The 15,310-nt window shown below is 49.2% G+C and overlaps 1 protein-coding gene across 2 annotated transcripts in view; it reads right to left on the bottom strand.

Annotated features, from left to right (window-relative positions):
* The window catches only part of Ahcyl2 (adenosylhomocysteinase like 2), a gene marked incomplete at its 5' end in the record, with an annotated part of 143,646 nt that overhangs the window by 43,484 nt on the left and 84,852 nt on the right, over positions 1-15,310 (bottom strand). The window contains 1 exon segment of one of the 2 annotated variants that reach the window (XM_055608096.1): positions 1,992-2,103. In XM_055608096.1, the coding sequence (XP_055464071.1) occupies positions 1,992-2,103 (112 nt within the window). 2 annotated transcript variants of the gene reach the window in all.

Here is a 15,310-nt window from a genome sequence, read left to right as displayed (position 1 = left end):
AACCAACCAACCAACCAACCAACCAACCAACCAACCAACCAACCAACCAACCAACCAAGTTCCTGAAAATAATACTTCCTGGAAGTCAGCCCAGAAAATATCCTGACTACTACAGACATAGACAGTATTTTTAAAACATAACCTAGATTATATGCAGGTGAGCTTAACCAGGGTAGTGGACTATCCTAAAAAGATAGATAATAAAACTGGTGAATTTTATTTCTAAGTAAAATATTTAAGCAGAGATTAGTCGTTAATAGAGATTATATAAGGGCTGAAGCTTATTGGAAAACGAGAAACCAGCTAAGCCAGGTGACCCTGACATTTAAATGCTCTCTGCGAGGCCAGATGGACATTTCCAGGGACGCTGTGCTCACACAGACAATTCCAGCATATCATATCTCTACTTTTGTTTCCCAATCACTCATCAATGAGACACAGACGGCACTGCACACCCACTTGGAAACCAAGGGATCCCCAACACTCCAGGGACACAGTGTTTTCAAAGGTCGCTCCCTGCAGGAGGAGCCTGGGAGGGAGGGAGGGAGGCACTGGCTTCCTGTCAGGATCACAGATGTGTGGCTCTGGCTGTGTGGGAAAAGAATGTGCTGGAGTTAAAAAAATTTTAAACCCTGAATATTTCACACTGATCATTAGCTAACGTGCCGAACACATACCTTAAATATTACAGGCGACATGACAATTCACTTTCACATTATGGCTTCCAGAGTTAAATTAACCAGTTCATGAATTTCCAACCCAGTAACTTCAGTACAGTAAGATGAGTTTCAATTTCCCCATCTTTAGATAAAAACCACAGACTTTTCCCATTGCACGCTCCTCATTTTCACTACATTTCCACTGCACACCATTTCCAATTGTTATAATGTAAATAATGTGGACCAAACTACCCAACCTAAAGGCTATGCTTCCCGACCAACCACTCATTAACTGTACGGAAGAGTAAAAACTCCTTACCTGTGCGACAATGAATACAATTTTAGTTATGATAAAAGTTCTCTAGCAGAGGGGTAGTGTACACACTTTTAATCCTAGCGCTTGGGAGGCAGAGGCAGGCAGATCACTATGTGTTCAAGGCCAGCTTGAGCTACAAAGTGAGTCCAGGACAGCCAGGGCTACACAGAGGAATCCTGTCTCAAAACAAACAAACAAAACAAGTTTCTAGTATTACCATTTACAGCTTTAAGAAGTAACCAGGGCAGACTCCTGGCTCCCTACCACATTCTAACAGAAGAGCAAAGTAAAACAGCTCACAAAAGATCAGACTCACACTAGGCCACTGTGTTTACAAGCAGCTAGTGCCCGAAGGGCTCCTGCATGGTGATAGTGACCTTGGGTGGTAACTGGTCCTGTCACCGCAGGAAGGAGTAACACGCATTAGGGTGTCAAAGCACCCGCTCACCTCACAGAGCAGCTTGTTTCTCAGGGCAGTTATGAGAATCAGAAGTTCGAAGTCATTGTCAGCTACACAGGGAGTTAGGGCCGAGACCCTGTCCCCACCTCTCCCTGAGAAAGAAGCGGGAGCGAAGGAACAGAGCACTTCCTCAGCATGCAGAACACCCGGATGGGTCCCTAGTCCTGGCACTCACGTTGCAAGTGCCACCTGGAGGGAGAAAACCACCACCCTAACCCCTAACCCCCTCCCCCCTTTTTAAGAAAGGAAAAGAATAGTGACTGTCTTTCTACATGTCACTGAGGGAGGCGATCGGTGAATGCACGTTCTCGAGTAAATCAAAGTGCTCAAGCTCCTTCCCCATCCTTTTTTGCCTCTGTCAGAATCTGAGGCCTCAGGAAAACTCAGCTCTGAGTTCAGAAACCCAGAATTTCTGTCCAAAATTTTGGTTTAAATTTTCATTCAAAGTATTTTTGTCAAGGCTTATTAGCAAAAATGACTGGTCTTGGACAGATGGGAGTTCTGTTGCAAATACCAACTAACCTCGACAGGAAGGTTTGGGGCCCTCAGCACTCACCAGAGCTGTAGCTGTCAGTGGACGACTGAGAGATGGAACGGGACAAAGAGCGCCGTCCAATCTTGGTGGGCCGCTTGTTGAATTCCTGCTTCTGGTCAGCAAACTGGATCTGCTGAGAAAAAGACCCTCATTATAGGAAGAAGAGGAACTCTAGTTATACAGCTTAGTCAGTCAGGGAGCACTGACACCACAACCAAGGTTGAACTGGGGCCTTGTCTACCGCTTCAGAGGCTAGTTCACTATCGTTGTGGGGGGCACGGCCGAGTGCAGGCAGGAATGGCCCTGGAGCCGCGGGCTACACCCGGATTCACAGGCAGAGAAAGAGGGGCCCACCACAGTGACAGCTTCCTTGACAAGGCCACACCTCCCAATGCTTCCCAAATGATACCTGAGCACTCCAACACGCGAGCCTTCGGGACCACTCTCTTTCAGACCACATCATATGAAGAAAACACACCCCTATTTTGAGGAAGTGATTCATTAAGAGCTTGAATTACTATAGATGGTTACTTTCCTGCGAAGTTTATTTGCTTGAAAACAAACAGCAGGACGACTCTTTGGGGCTGGTGATGTGGCGTGGTAGGCTCAGGACTCGTCTTGCATGCACCAACCCCTTGGTATAGCCCCTAGCTCCGCATAGGCTGGGAGTGATGACACACCCCTGTAATTCAGCTGAAGGTAGGGCAGGAAAACCTCAAGTTCAAAGTCATATTCAACTACTTAGGGAGTGTAAGCTCTCCATCCCTCAGGAAGCTCAAGTATAGAGCTTTCTTAGCGTGCACGGAGCCCTGGGATGGACCTCTAGCACCAGGAGGGGGAGAACACTTCTTTGGTGGTACACCCTTGTAATCCCAGCTCAGGAGGCCAACGCAGAAAGAACACAGAGAGTTCAAAGTCTCCTTGAACACAGTGAAAACCCTGGTCTCCAAAAGCAACAAAACAAACAAAAGGATTCTTTTAGAAAAAAGCATAATTTTTCAATCTTTACCAATTTCTATCAAATTTAAGTCTTTGATTGAATGACTATATTCTTTGTACATTATAACTGAGACAGAGAGAACAGAATTATGATTAAAGTTCTAGGAAGGCAAGTCATACTCAGAAACACTTTCTATTGTTTCGCTGGAAAAAGAAACCTTTGGAATTCTCTGTACATCCACATATCTGGATGAGAAAACAGCAAGACACAGAAAAACTGGCTTGCCTTGAGCTTTGAGATTCTCAGCGTGGTATGCTTATTTTGAAAAAGGTTTTACATTCACATAGAACATTCTACATTTCACTGACATCTCGGCTATAGTATTCTCAAGGTTTGCAATGTTGGTTATGATGAGTCTCTGAACCTCTTTCCGTAAGAACAACAGAAACAAAAGCATGTGCATCACAGCTTTCAGAGAGGGCTGGGTGACACAGTGCACGCGTGCGTGAGGCACAGCAGCAGGTCTGCCAGCTCGCTAATTCCTCCCCACAGCAGGTCACCACTTTAGTTTGCTAAAGAGTGTCTAGAATGTTCGCTGTTTAGAGGCCAGTAAGTAAAGGAAGTGCTAACGCTCAGTGCCACCGTCACTTTAAAAGCCATGGGCTTGGTTATTAAACACACCCGCAGGTGTGGCAGGAGGGGATGACCCAGCAGCTGCGGTCAGATCTCACTCCTCGGGGGTCCTGTCTGCAGTGTGTGACAGTGCCCTTCCTGTTAACTCTGTCTCCTGCTGCTCCGCTTCACCCAGCAAGGCTCCTATCACCTACTCTATTAATAGGCTTCTCCTAACCAAACACTTACACAGTTGCTTAGGTGGTTCTTCTGGACCACAGTGGTAGAGAGAAAAGTTTACAGAAGAGGGAAAGCTGACACCTGCTTCGACCTTCAGTGATAAAGACACGATCCTCCCTGGGCGGAAAGAGGTTAGCAAGGTCTTCCTGCTCCTAGAGGTAGCTGAGTCACAGAGACTAGGGCCCAACGGAGGCTTAGGGCTCCTCCTGCCCACAGCTACTGCAGCAAAGCACGCTCAGCGCTTCAAACGCGTGCACAGCGCTCCTGAGGTCACCGACCGCCCTCAGTCACAGGGCCAGCCACTGCAGCAGAAGCTCACTGCGGGTGGAAAGCGGCCTGCTCGGTTCTTTTGCTAAAGTAGTGATTTCATTCATTCCAAAAAGGACCACCTCAGATACACACCACTGCCTCCTGTTTCAACATACACACTGGCATATCAGCTAGCGGTGTGTGTGTGTGTGTGCGCGCGCGTACACAGGCACACGTGTGCAGATCGACCGCCAGAGGGGCCCGTGGCTCCCCAAGGGGGCTGAAGGTGGCCCAGCAACAGCGCCCCGCAGGAAGGCAGCAGGAAGGTCATCTCAGGCAATGTGCTGAGGCTGTCACCATCCCTTCGCCCCTCGGGCTCTTCAGCCAGCAAGAAAGCAGGCCTCACGTTAAAAATAGGTCTTGTGACATCCAAGCCACCCCTCCAAGTTTTTAATACACAAGAACAGTAGTGAGAAACCACTTAATATCATAATTTATGCATTTTCCCAATTAGGAAGTGTTCAGTTATCACTGATAACCGAACTGTGAGTCCCGAGGGGCATCTCCGGGCTTCACCAGTACCCTCCTCACTCATACACTCTGTTCTGTGAAACAATGATCCGGGCCGGTCACAGCAGCTTGGCAGCCTCGGCCACAATCTGCCTAACTTTCCTACCTTGTGAGAAGCCAGAGTCCTTGCAGGCACCCTCCTCTTCCTCGGCAGCACTGCCCACCATCAAGGCGAGGGAGGAAAGAGCCTGGCAGAAGTGGGTGGGAAGGCTGGAGGCTGGGCAGGAGGGGAAAGAGGGTGCAAGCAGCTTGCCTGGGACAGTGATGGCCGCCGCAGCCAGCCTGGCAAACAGGAGCTTGGCCTCACCTGGGCTTTAATCCCAGAGTTGCTATTGACAATGTATTTCTTCTTACTGCTCAGCATGGCGGTGCTGACAGTGGTTAAGGCGGCAGGCCACCTCTGTGGTCCAAGGACCCTGTGCTCCGGCTTTTAAACCTTCCTCATCAGCAATTCCGTTGGCTCTGGCTCCAGCCTGCTCTTTTTTTTTTTTTTCTTTTGAGGGGGGTGGCCATCTCTGAAGCAGCTCCAGCAACCCTCTCAGCCGTACAGCAGGGTTTAATGCGGCGTGCTCTTACTGGCTCACCGGCCATTCCTAACTCTGGATGTTTTGCTTTATTATTATTTTTCCTAACACATCATTATACAGCTCCTTTGACCTCTAAACCTTAACAAGGCCCAAGACAAGGCCCAGCATGCATGCATATGTCTATGGAGTCTTTATATAACCAGTGCACTTTTCCTGCTATAATTAACTTGCTAATTAGGTTCCCTTTTAACTTTACCTCCTCCTTTCTATGTCAGATGGTTTTATTTAACCTCATCTCATTAGAAAAAAAAATTAACTACAGAGCCACTGGAACAATGAGGGGCTTCGAGAGAGAAGAACACACGTTAGTGGTGGGGGGTGCTCAGGCAGCCTGGTCTACACTCTCCTTGGATTAGGTAGGCAGGTGACTCGAGCTGTCACCAAAACATCACTTCTTTACTCTCATTTCTTTCCTTCAAACTTATTTGCACATTCATTTAGACACAATCTCACAGTGCAGCTCAGGCTGAGACCCTCCTGCCTCAGTCATCCAGATGCCCCCCCCCACACACACACGAGAGGCTACGTTTGCACACTTTCCAGACAGGTTTTACATTCAGTGTCTAGTTTTATCTCAAGACTGATGCTTACTGAGTGCTGAGTGATCCCCTTCACTTTTTTCTTAAAAACATAAAAATAAAAAGCATGCTCTGGGGAGAAGGCAAGAGGCCCTAGGTTGCAGTCCTTGATACCAATGCAGAAAGGCAGGGTGCTGGGCATGGCTGTGTGCACTACCGCCCTAGCACCCTGTGGAGGGCCAGGAGAGCCAGGGCTTCGCGGCTCACTGGGCAGCCATCCCCTCGGACATGCCCAGCTTCCAAGCTCCTGGGCCAGTCTCAAGGCGACACGGCAGACAGCCAGAAAAGACGCCAACACCCTCCTCTAACTTCTGCTTGTGCACACAGTGATCATGCACACCCGTCCATTCACGCGCACACACATGCACACGCCACAATGTAATGTACACACAAAGTGAGTTTTTCCTGGAGGGTGTGCTCACAGGGGAGCACTTATCAGCGAGCTCTCAGAATCACAGAGACCTCATTACACGCCAACTAAAGATGCAACCCAACAGAAACAGAACTGTCCCATTTATTCTAAGTTCTGAAAGGAGCCCAAGGAATGTCCCAGATCTGGGGGGGGGGGGGCAGAAGGAAGGACGGAGAAGGGGAGGAGAAAGTGCTTGCTGAGTGTGAAGGCCAGAACGACTGAGAGCCTGTGGTGCAAGGATAGTCTGTGTTTCCAGAGAAAAGCTGCCTGGTTTCTCCGGGGGAAGAGGCGGTGTGCTAATGTGTTTCGTGTTTCACACACCCACACGTCACTTCTACTAGTGTATGCAAGGCTCTTTTAGAAGACTTTTTGTTACATTCATTTCATGTGGAGCTGGAGTCAGAGGGCAGCCTGGGGCAGAGTCTCCTGTGCGGTGAGGTCTGTGGCCACCCTCCAGCCCTCAGCTCGGACAAGCTCCCTGTCTCGCTGGGCCGCCTTGCTGGGCAGTGGAACAAATCACCACGTAGGCCCTGCTCTCCTCACCTGACACACAGCAATGTGGATCTGCTGCCAGGTGGTGATGGGAACTAAGCTAGAGCCTCTGGCCTCACAGGCAAGTTCTCGTGCCTGAGTTACTTCAATTCCATCTCCAGAATTCACATAAAGAGCCAGTGTGGTAGCCAAGTTTTTACTCCCAGCACTCGAGAGGCAAAGCCTCGCAGATCCTTGGTCTTACTGGTTAGCCAGCCTCGCTCACTTGGTAAGTTCGAGGCAAGGAAGGCCTGTCTAAAAAAGAGGTGGACAGTGCTTGAGGATCACTGGCCAAGTTTGTCTTCCAGCGTGCGCGCGCGCGCACACACACACACACACACACACACACACACACACACACACACACGAATGTGTCCAGACAAAATAAGGGCACAAGAAGGTTTTGCAGACTACATAATGATATGCAAATCTAAAATATTAGTATTTCTATTCTTTTAAGGCAAAAGTTCATCATCTAGAATACACAGATGCTATAACCCCTAAAAGTGATAGCAGAGAAGTTTAGGTTTCATTGCCAAGTACAGATAGTTCAACTACTCCTGCAGACATCTTCTTTTTGCAAACCAAATGAGCAGTCTGAACAGATTCTTTACCTACAAAAGGGATCAGGTTTAGCTCAAAGAATACTGCAGGAAGCTGGCTCTGTGCTCAAGAAGAATAAGCAAGCAGATTTCGCATGGAAAAATACCAAGCACTGCAGAGAGAGTGGGCAGGAAGAGAAAAATACTAAAATGTGAAAACTTAACAATCTTACTGTTAGCTACGTGGATCCAACACAAGGTATTTTACCTGACAGGAGGGCTTAAAAATTATCAGAGATAAATTAAAATATTGAAATAACCCTTTACAGAATGAGCTCCGTTCTCCCTAGCAGTTTGACTGCTTGGTTAAGGATAAAGAGATACTTCACATGAACAGAGCTGAGTAGTGGAGGCTGCAGTAGGAATCGAGTGATGGGAACGTCACCAGAAAGGTCGACCTTGTCAGTTACTGAGCTTGGGGTTCTTCATACTCTGTCCTGGCTTGTATTCCTGCAAAGGCCCAAGAAAGATTGGCAAAGAGTATGGCCTGAGCCCTCTCCCAATCTCAGGCAACACAGCCCCCTGGGCTGGTGATCACCAACAACGGATGGGGAAGAGGGCTCCATTTTCCCAGGAGAGCCGTGTCAGAGGCCTCTGTGCCCTTTGGAGGCAGGTCACCGACTGCTGAGTTCATCACACCACTGTATACACCGAAATGTACGGAAGGCATCTGGCGCCCTTCCCTGCTCTTCTGGCCCCTGTGGGAGCTGGCTCCAGAGTTTCTGCTGGGAGATTAAAAGGCACTTTGAGGCCTGCAGTCGAGATCTGGAAATGTATAGGCAAGGCAGGGATGGCACACAGTGGCTGACTGCCAATAAGCAGCTATCAGGATCACCTCAGCCCAGGTCAGAAGTTAATGCCCTGTGTGGTATCTGTAAGAAAGTCTCAAAGTCAAAGAGAGATAGCAAATGAGCTCAGGGCACTACTGAAGACAAGCCTCTCCCTACTGCTCCTCCTGGCTTTCCTCTCCTGGATTAAAGGCCTTTTCCTGGCTTTTGAAATAAAGGCTAAACACGAGAGAGTTAGATGAAAACATTTAAAATGTTCTCCACACAGTAGGAAGCCCTAAGTCACACCCTTCAGCTACAGTCCTAGGCCCCTCATTGGGGACAGTGGGGACCATCCCTTCCAGAATGTCAAGTGAAGGGACACTGTTCGAAGAACAGTGGTGCGGCTGTGCTCAGTCTCCTCCTTCTGCAGTTCTCCTTTTCACCAACAACAACATTTACTGTTTCACTGCGGCCCTTCATGAAACAAAACCAACTTTCCTCTGCTCTCATTAGTACTAAGCTGCTGGAGGCTCGAAAACAAAGAAACAAAACCAAAGCAAGAGTTAAAAAGCTAGCCAGTGTAATTACTCGGATCATCTCCACGAATCTAAACCACTACACCTGAAACAGCCCTATGGATGAGCAGAGTTTTTCTGTCAAGTATCTTTTAAATGAGCACACTGCTCTAAAACATCAAACAGCAGCAGCAACTGAGTCTATAAAATGGCATATAGTAGCCAGGCAGTGGTGGCGCACGCCTGTGGTCCCAGCACTTGGGAGGGGAGAGGCAGGAGCATCTCCGTGAGTTCGAGGCCGGCCTGGTCAATATAGTGAGTTCAGAACAGCCAGGGATACACAGAGAAACCCTGTCTGGAAAAGCCAAAGAGGAGGCAGGGGAGACATAGTACCAAAACAATATGCAGGTAGAATTCTCTACCTGGCCTTTGTTAGATATGGTACATGTTTAATCTCGTTATTTTAAAATTATTTGTTCATTCTACTCCCCGACTGTAGCCCCTTCCTCCTCCCCCGTCTCTCCTCCCGGATTCCTCAGCAGAGGAGAGAGCCCCCCGCCTCACCCATCCCAGTTCATCAGGCCTCATCAGGACTGCCTGCATCCTCTTCCCCTGAGGCCTGGCGAGGGTAGGAGGGAGTGATCAAAAAGCAGGCAGAGTCCCTGTCAGAGTCAGCCCCAGCTCCCCTTACTAGGGAGCCACAAGAACCCCAGACGCCCAGCGGCTACATCCGTGTAGGGCTAGGCCCAGTCCACGCATGGTCCTTGGCTGGTGCTGTTACTTCTTCAAGTCCCTATGCTATGAACATTAAAGAGAACTCAGAATGCGTTACAAAAGTCTAACAACTTTACAATGGGGAAATACATAGACGGGGGCCAAGAAGTCTGATAAAGTCAGAGGAAACCAGCTAGGGCACTAAGGAATGTTTTCAGGTCAACAGGTAAGGGCCTGGAGGTAGCTCACTGGGTAGTGGCTCCTGCTGCCAAACCTGACTGATTCCCAAGAAGGGAGAGTGGACTCCTGCAAGCGGGCCTCTGACCTCCACGTGCGATGTGGCCGTGCCCTGCTCCCCAAATACAATGCAATTAAGAAGTTTCTAAAACCAGCAGTTGGGCTTGAATCCAAAAAGCTACAACCTACTGCCACTATCTGTTTTTGAGTCAGGGTCAGCGATAGCCCAGGCTGGGCTCGAACTCACTATTTAGCTGAGGCTAGCCTACAACTCTTGATTTTTCTGCCACTCAGGCCTGTGCCACCGTGCTCCGAAATGTTTGGTTTTATGTGCTGGTTCTTCTCAACAAATATCAACGTAATAATTATTTCAATAAACTACGTATCATGCAAATGTGGCACCTGAGAGAACTGTGTGAAGAAGTTCGAGCCTTGTAGCAACAGACATACTCAGAGAAGCTGACTGAAGGGAAAAATAGTCAGGAAGGCAGAAATGTTTCAGTTTTTCCAGAAACTGGAACATGCAACATTTTTACAGGCTTTTGTTTTGTGTCTTACTTTCCCCATATTCTTTTTTTTATTTTACACCCAAGAGGCACAGCTTAGCATTAACTTGAAGGAGAACAGAAAACAATCAAAGGATAACCGTGCCCACAGCCAGTCAGCACCCGCCTGCCTGTGGCCTGCCCGTGCCCGCCTGCCCTTCCCTAGCTTCCCTGGCAGTCAGGAGGGACCCAGTGCGTAGGGGCCGATCGGAAGAGCGGTGGCGGCTCCCCAGCTGTCAGAACAGGGCTTTCCCGTATGTAGGGTAGCGCAGCAGGACTCACCATCCACTCAGGCATGTGAAAGGCGGAGGTGCCCTCATTACCGTCCCACTTCTCCATGGCGCAGGCTTGGGCAAGGGGGGTCCTGAGGGGTTGAAGGAAGCTGCTATCTCTTTTCACAGACGCTGCCTGCTCAGACCACCTGGTAAGCCTCAAGCAGTCCACCTCGCAGCCTCCTTTCTGCCCGCTTCTCAGAATCAGAGCGGCTGCACAGCCCTGCGCTGCAGCTCCTCTGGGGCGCCCAGACCACCTCCTCTGTGGGCACTTCCCGAAGCAACAGGCTGGCCTGCCTCTGAGTATAAGGCCTGGTTCTTTTTCTCCTGCCCCTCAGGGCGCGTCACTGGAAGCACTGATACCAAGATCAATAAAGACCGAGGTCAAGCAGGCACGCCCCTTTCTTGAGGGCTGCTGATTTGGCTCAGTACAGTAAACAGGCGTTTCCTTGAAATCAGAGTTCCTTATGGTTTTCAAGTTCAAACAGCTACAGAAGCTCCGTGTCCGCTCCCACCAGGGGGCTCGCACCAACACCTATCTCAAGTTAAATTCTTCTTTAATATAAAGAAAGAAGTTTATTATGAAGGAGGGAAGGGGAGGGGGGCACCCCAGAAAGGAAGGAGAGAAGCCCAGGAACTCGGAGAGAGGGGGAGCCAGGGAGAGCTCAAGTTAAATTCTTACTGTCCTGGCATTTGGGTGCAGGAGGGCGCTTTCAGCAAAGTGAAAACACGGACTACTGACAAAATTCAGGAGCACAGCTCCCTCTGCTGGCTCCCCGTGGGATGGCAGGGAGGCCCGCCAACAGCACAGGTTAGTCAGGACCCCCACCTCCCCCGAGGGGTGTGGGGGTACAGGGGGCCCAGGGCGCTCAGACAAGTGCCTCAGGTCCAGTGCTCATCTCCCCTCAGAGATCGGGGTCAGGACCAAGGGCGAGTCTCCATGATGGTCCCCACCAAGTTTTCTCTTCTCTGCACACTTGTGAATTTGGAAATAAAACGTAGGTGAAAAGGTGATTGATTATGTCAGTATATATGCTCAGCAGATATATGTCTTAGTTTATTCCTAGAGGATGTTAGCCAAGAGGAGTACCGTAGAGGCCGGAAACAGGGTGTGGAGACAAAGGCAGGCAGAGCTCTACGACTTTGAGGCCACCTTGGTCTACACAGCAAGATCCTGTCTTGAAAAAGAAGAGGAGGAGGAGAAGATGAAGTCTAGACGGTCACAAGCTCAATGCTACCCTTAGCTCATGGTGAGCATTAGGCCAGTTTCAAGACAACAGAAAGAATATCACAAATGGCGGAGAGCTGGTAGGTGACAAAGCGGTTGTCCAAGGCAGTAGGTTCAAGTCCCGACCACAGGGACCAGCAGCATACACCTGAAGCCACCAGGCGCTCTTTAAAAAGATTATTGCCAGGCATGGTGACACACACCTATGAACCCGGCATGCAGGAGGCAGAGGCAGGCAGCTCTCTGTGGGTGTGAGGCAGCCTGGTCTACATATGAGTTCCAAGCCGGCCAGGGTCTCACGGCGAGAGCCCAGCTAAAGGAAAAATATTCACTATTGTTATGCATGGCTGTGTGTAGGGGAACACGTGCCAAAGCACACGAGTGGAGGTCAGGGGACAACTTTCTGAACTCAGAGCACAGGCTTGTGCAAGAAGCACCTGGAGCCGATGTTAATTTCTGACACAGAGAGTAATTTCTTTGAAGCTAATTAATCATAATAAAATTTGACCACAAGCTTGTTCTCCTTGGGCTTCACAAGTTAAAAGAATGAACGCGTTGGATATGGAGCACAGGAAAGGATGGTAGTACCTAGAAAGAATGCTGGAGGATGTCAGGGACGGGGGAGGACCAGAGCAGCAGCCTAGACCTGAGCTGTGCTTCCTGCTGCTTCCTGGCTGGCCCCATAGGCAGGCTGGTTTTGTAGTCACGCAGCCTCGGATAAGAATAGAGGTGCTACCAGTGACTTGCCCTCTCTACCCCGCCAGCTTTCCAGTCTATAAAGGAAAACAAACCCGCCATCTCCTAGTCTGATGGAGGCTTCAGGAAGAGCACACACTAAGGCCTTTGCCAACACCTCTAACGGTGTCATTACTGCGCCATATTCTCTCCCACCTCAGGCCTCTGCTCGTGGCACTTTCTAAGCAAACTGTGTTTAGTTTGTACTTGTACTCCATCACCCTCACTTATTCGAATTCTTCAAGAGTCAGCTGAAATATCGGTGTTCTCCTGAAACCTAAAATCGGGAATGCCTCTTTCCGTTAATGTTCTTCATGGCCACAGACCATTCCCAGCCTTCCTCATGGGCTGCGGCATCCACGTGCGCACCCTCACGACACCGCAGGCTTTTAGGGACAGAGCCACCTTTGAGTTGACTGTAGCGCCTGGCTTGTAGGAGGAGCCTAAGCAGTTGTCATATACGTCACGAAATTCTGTGTGCTGTGTGTGTATCTCACAACGCTCTACGGACAACCTGCGAAAGTCAGTATTTTCAAAATGTTTATGTTCGCTTTTACAAATTTCGTCCATTATCTTATATCTATAAAGATTAATATTTCTGACTTATTTCACGGTGAGGTTTTGAAGGCATTTAATCCTTAATGATCTCATCTCTGCAGTATGATCTACTCTATTGCTTGATCCGAATCACTCATAAACCATTCTGGTCTGCACTACAATGGAGCCTTTGAGAACAAATCAAGGTCAACAGTCTGTGCTACTGCTGAAGGGGCGCCGAGCCCCTAGAGTTCCGTAGTTCAATGGCCAGCAGATGGCCAGACACTCTTGTTCACACTCACCGCACAATGACCGAGGGCCTTTGTGGGAGCTCAACCATGGAAGCAAGCGACTCTGAAGGAAACTGGGATTAGCAATAAAACCCAAGAAAACACATCACATTGGCATTCTGAACGTAACTTTTTTGTTTGTTTGAGACAGTGTTTCTCTGTGTAGCCTTGGCTGTCCTGTAGCCCAGGCTGGCCTTGAACTCACAGAGATTCGCCTGCCTCTGCCTCCCTGAGTGCTGGGATTACAAGCGTGTGGCACCGTGCCTGGCTAACTTGTTTTCTTCGTGTGGTTTTAACTGAAACAGACTTCATCTGAGAGCTACAACTTTACCACCCCCCTTCTGGACTAGCTCTAAAATGAAAACAACGGCTGTTACACCTGAGAACTTAGGGTACGTTAACTGACCGGAACTGTGGAAGGCGTAACACATAGATGTATGGACCAGAGGGAAACCGGATCCCAGTCTACTCACACTTCGCTGTGATGTGCCCGACGACACCACTGCACAGCACACAATACCAGCTCCAGCCTCTGGAACGGCCGGTGTTACCAACCAACACACTCGGCTACTTCAGGGCCATCTACATCAAAACAGCTCAGAAGAAGCGCGCCTGAACTCCAAGAACGGCCAAGCGTCTTGCATGCCAGCTGTGTGCCTACCAGTGGGGACTTAACAACCATAATTCTGAGGCCAGATAATCCAAAGTCAGAGTGAGCACAAGCCTTCTAGAGGGCAAAGCCAGAGAGGCACTCACAGCAGAGAGGTCACTGTGTGCTCCCAGTGTCAAGAGCGTGGGGCTAGGGGCACAGGGCACCGGACAAGAACCCACTGGGATTACCACTGCAGCTCTATTAGACATGGGCAAGCCACCTGGCAACTTTCAGGGTAAATTAAGGAAAGACAGGGCGGTGAAAGAGCAAAACATTCGGGCCCAACATCCTGTATTTCTGATTCCTTTAGCTTCTCTGAGGCCAAAGAAAAAAGCAGCCATGATTCTTTAGTCACAATGGCTGCTGGTTATTAAAGGCTGAAGTTCCCACCCAGCTCAGCTCAAAGATCAGTCTACTTAGTTATGTGGTTGGTTAGATCTCCTGGGTATGGTTGGCTGTGTTGAAGACTTGTCACCAGGCTTTGACGATGAAGAAGTAGGGGCTTTAGAGGCAGAAGGTATTAAGTATGAAGCTGCTGGGGTTGTGTCTTTGAAGGCGATACTGGGATCCCGGCCCTTCTCTCTTTGCTTCCAGGATGCCTGAGAGAACAAAGAGTGCTATCAGCAGAGGTTCAGCCTCTTGCCCAAAAGCAAAGTGGCCCTGTGAGCATAAACAAAAATCTAAAACAATGACACAAAGTGACTCTCTCCTTTTTAACTTGTTTACCGCAGGCATTTCGTCAGAACAGAACGCAACTATACCTCTGCAAGCTTGAAATGCCAATGCTAACACAATGGCAGAACTAGACCCCTCCCTCCTGCCTCACATCCTCATTCATGGTGGGGAGTCTCACCTCCTAGTCCTTCCATGTCGTCTCAAGTGTCAACACGGCAAAGACTTCCAGCCTTTTGGGTTAGCTCCAACACTTAATGGGCTATCCTCAGGCAAACTATAACCTCTCTACAGCCTTTGTTTCTTCATTTGTGAAGACATGGTAACGCCATTCTTCTAGTGCTGGCTTTTTAAAGTTATTTATGTGCATGTATTTATGGGTATGAATATGCTTGCATGTATGTATGTAGCCAGGGCCCGCAGAGGCCAGAAAAAGGCATCAGATCCCCTGGAACTAGAATTACAGGTGTTGTAAGCTGCCATCTGGGTACTGGGAACCAAACCTAGGTCCCCGGGGAAGCAGTCAGTGCTCTTAACAGTTGAGCCATCTTTCTAAGCCTTCTGTTTTTTAAATAAAGATTAATATGTATGTCTCCATAAACCCAGCAGCAAGCAGCCACTGCCCGAACGAGGTACAGCAGGGTGGCACCACGCTGCCCGGGCAAACCCCTCCACTCGCTGTGCAGCTTGACGAGACTGAGAGGATCAAACACGCCAATCGGTGAACCGCAAAGTTGGGTGCTGGGGCGATCACCCGATGGGCAGAACTGCTTCCTGCCAAGCCGGGCAACCTGAGCCCAGTGTCTGGGATCCAAATGGCGGAAAGACAGGACAAACTCCTGGGTGTTGTAC

The sequence above is a fragment of the Psammomys obesus genome, unplaced genomic scaffold, assembly GCF_907164565.1.
Source record: "Psammomys obesus unplaced genomic scaffold, mPsaObe1.curated_primary_1811, whole genome shotgun sequence".
Lineage (NCBI taxonomy): Eukaryota > Metazoa > Chordata > Mammalia > Rodentia > Muridae > Psammomys > Psammomys obesus.
Note: the sequence above shows the minus strand (reverse complement) of the source record. Positions and strands in the feature narration are given on the sequence as shown.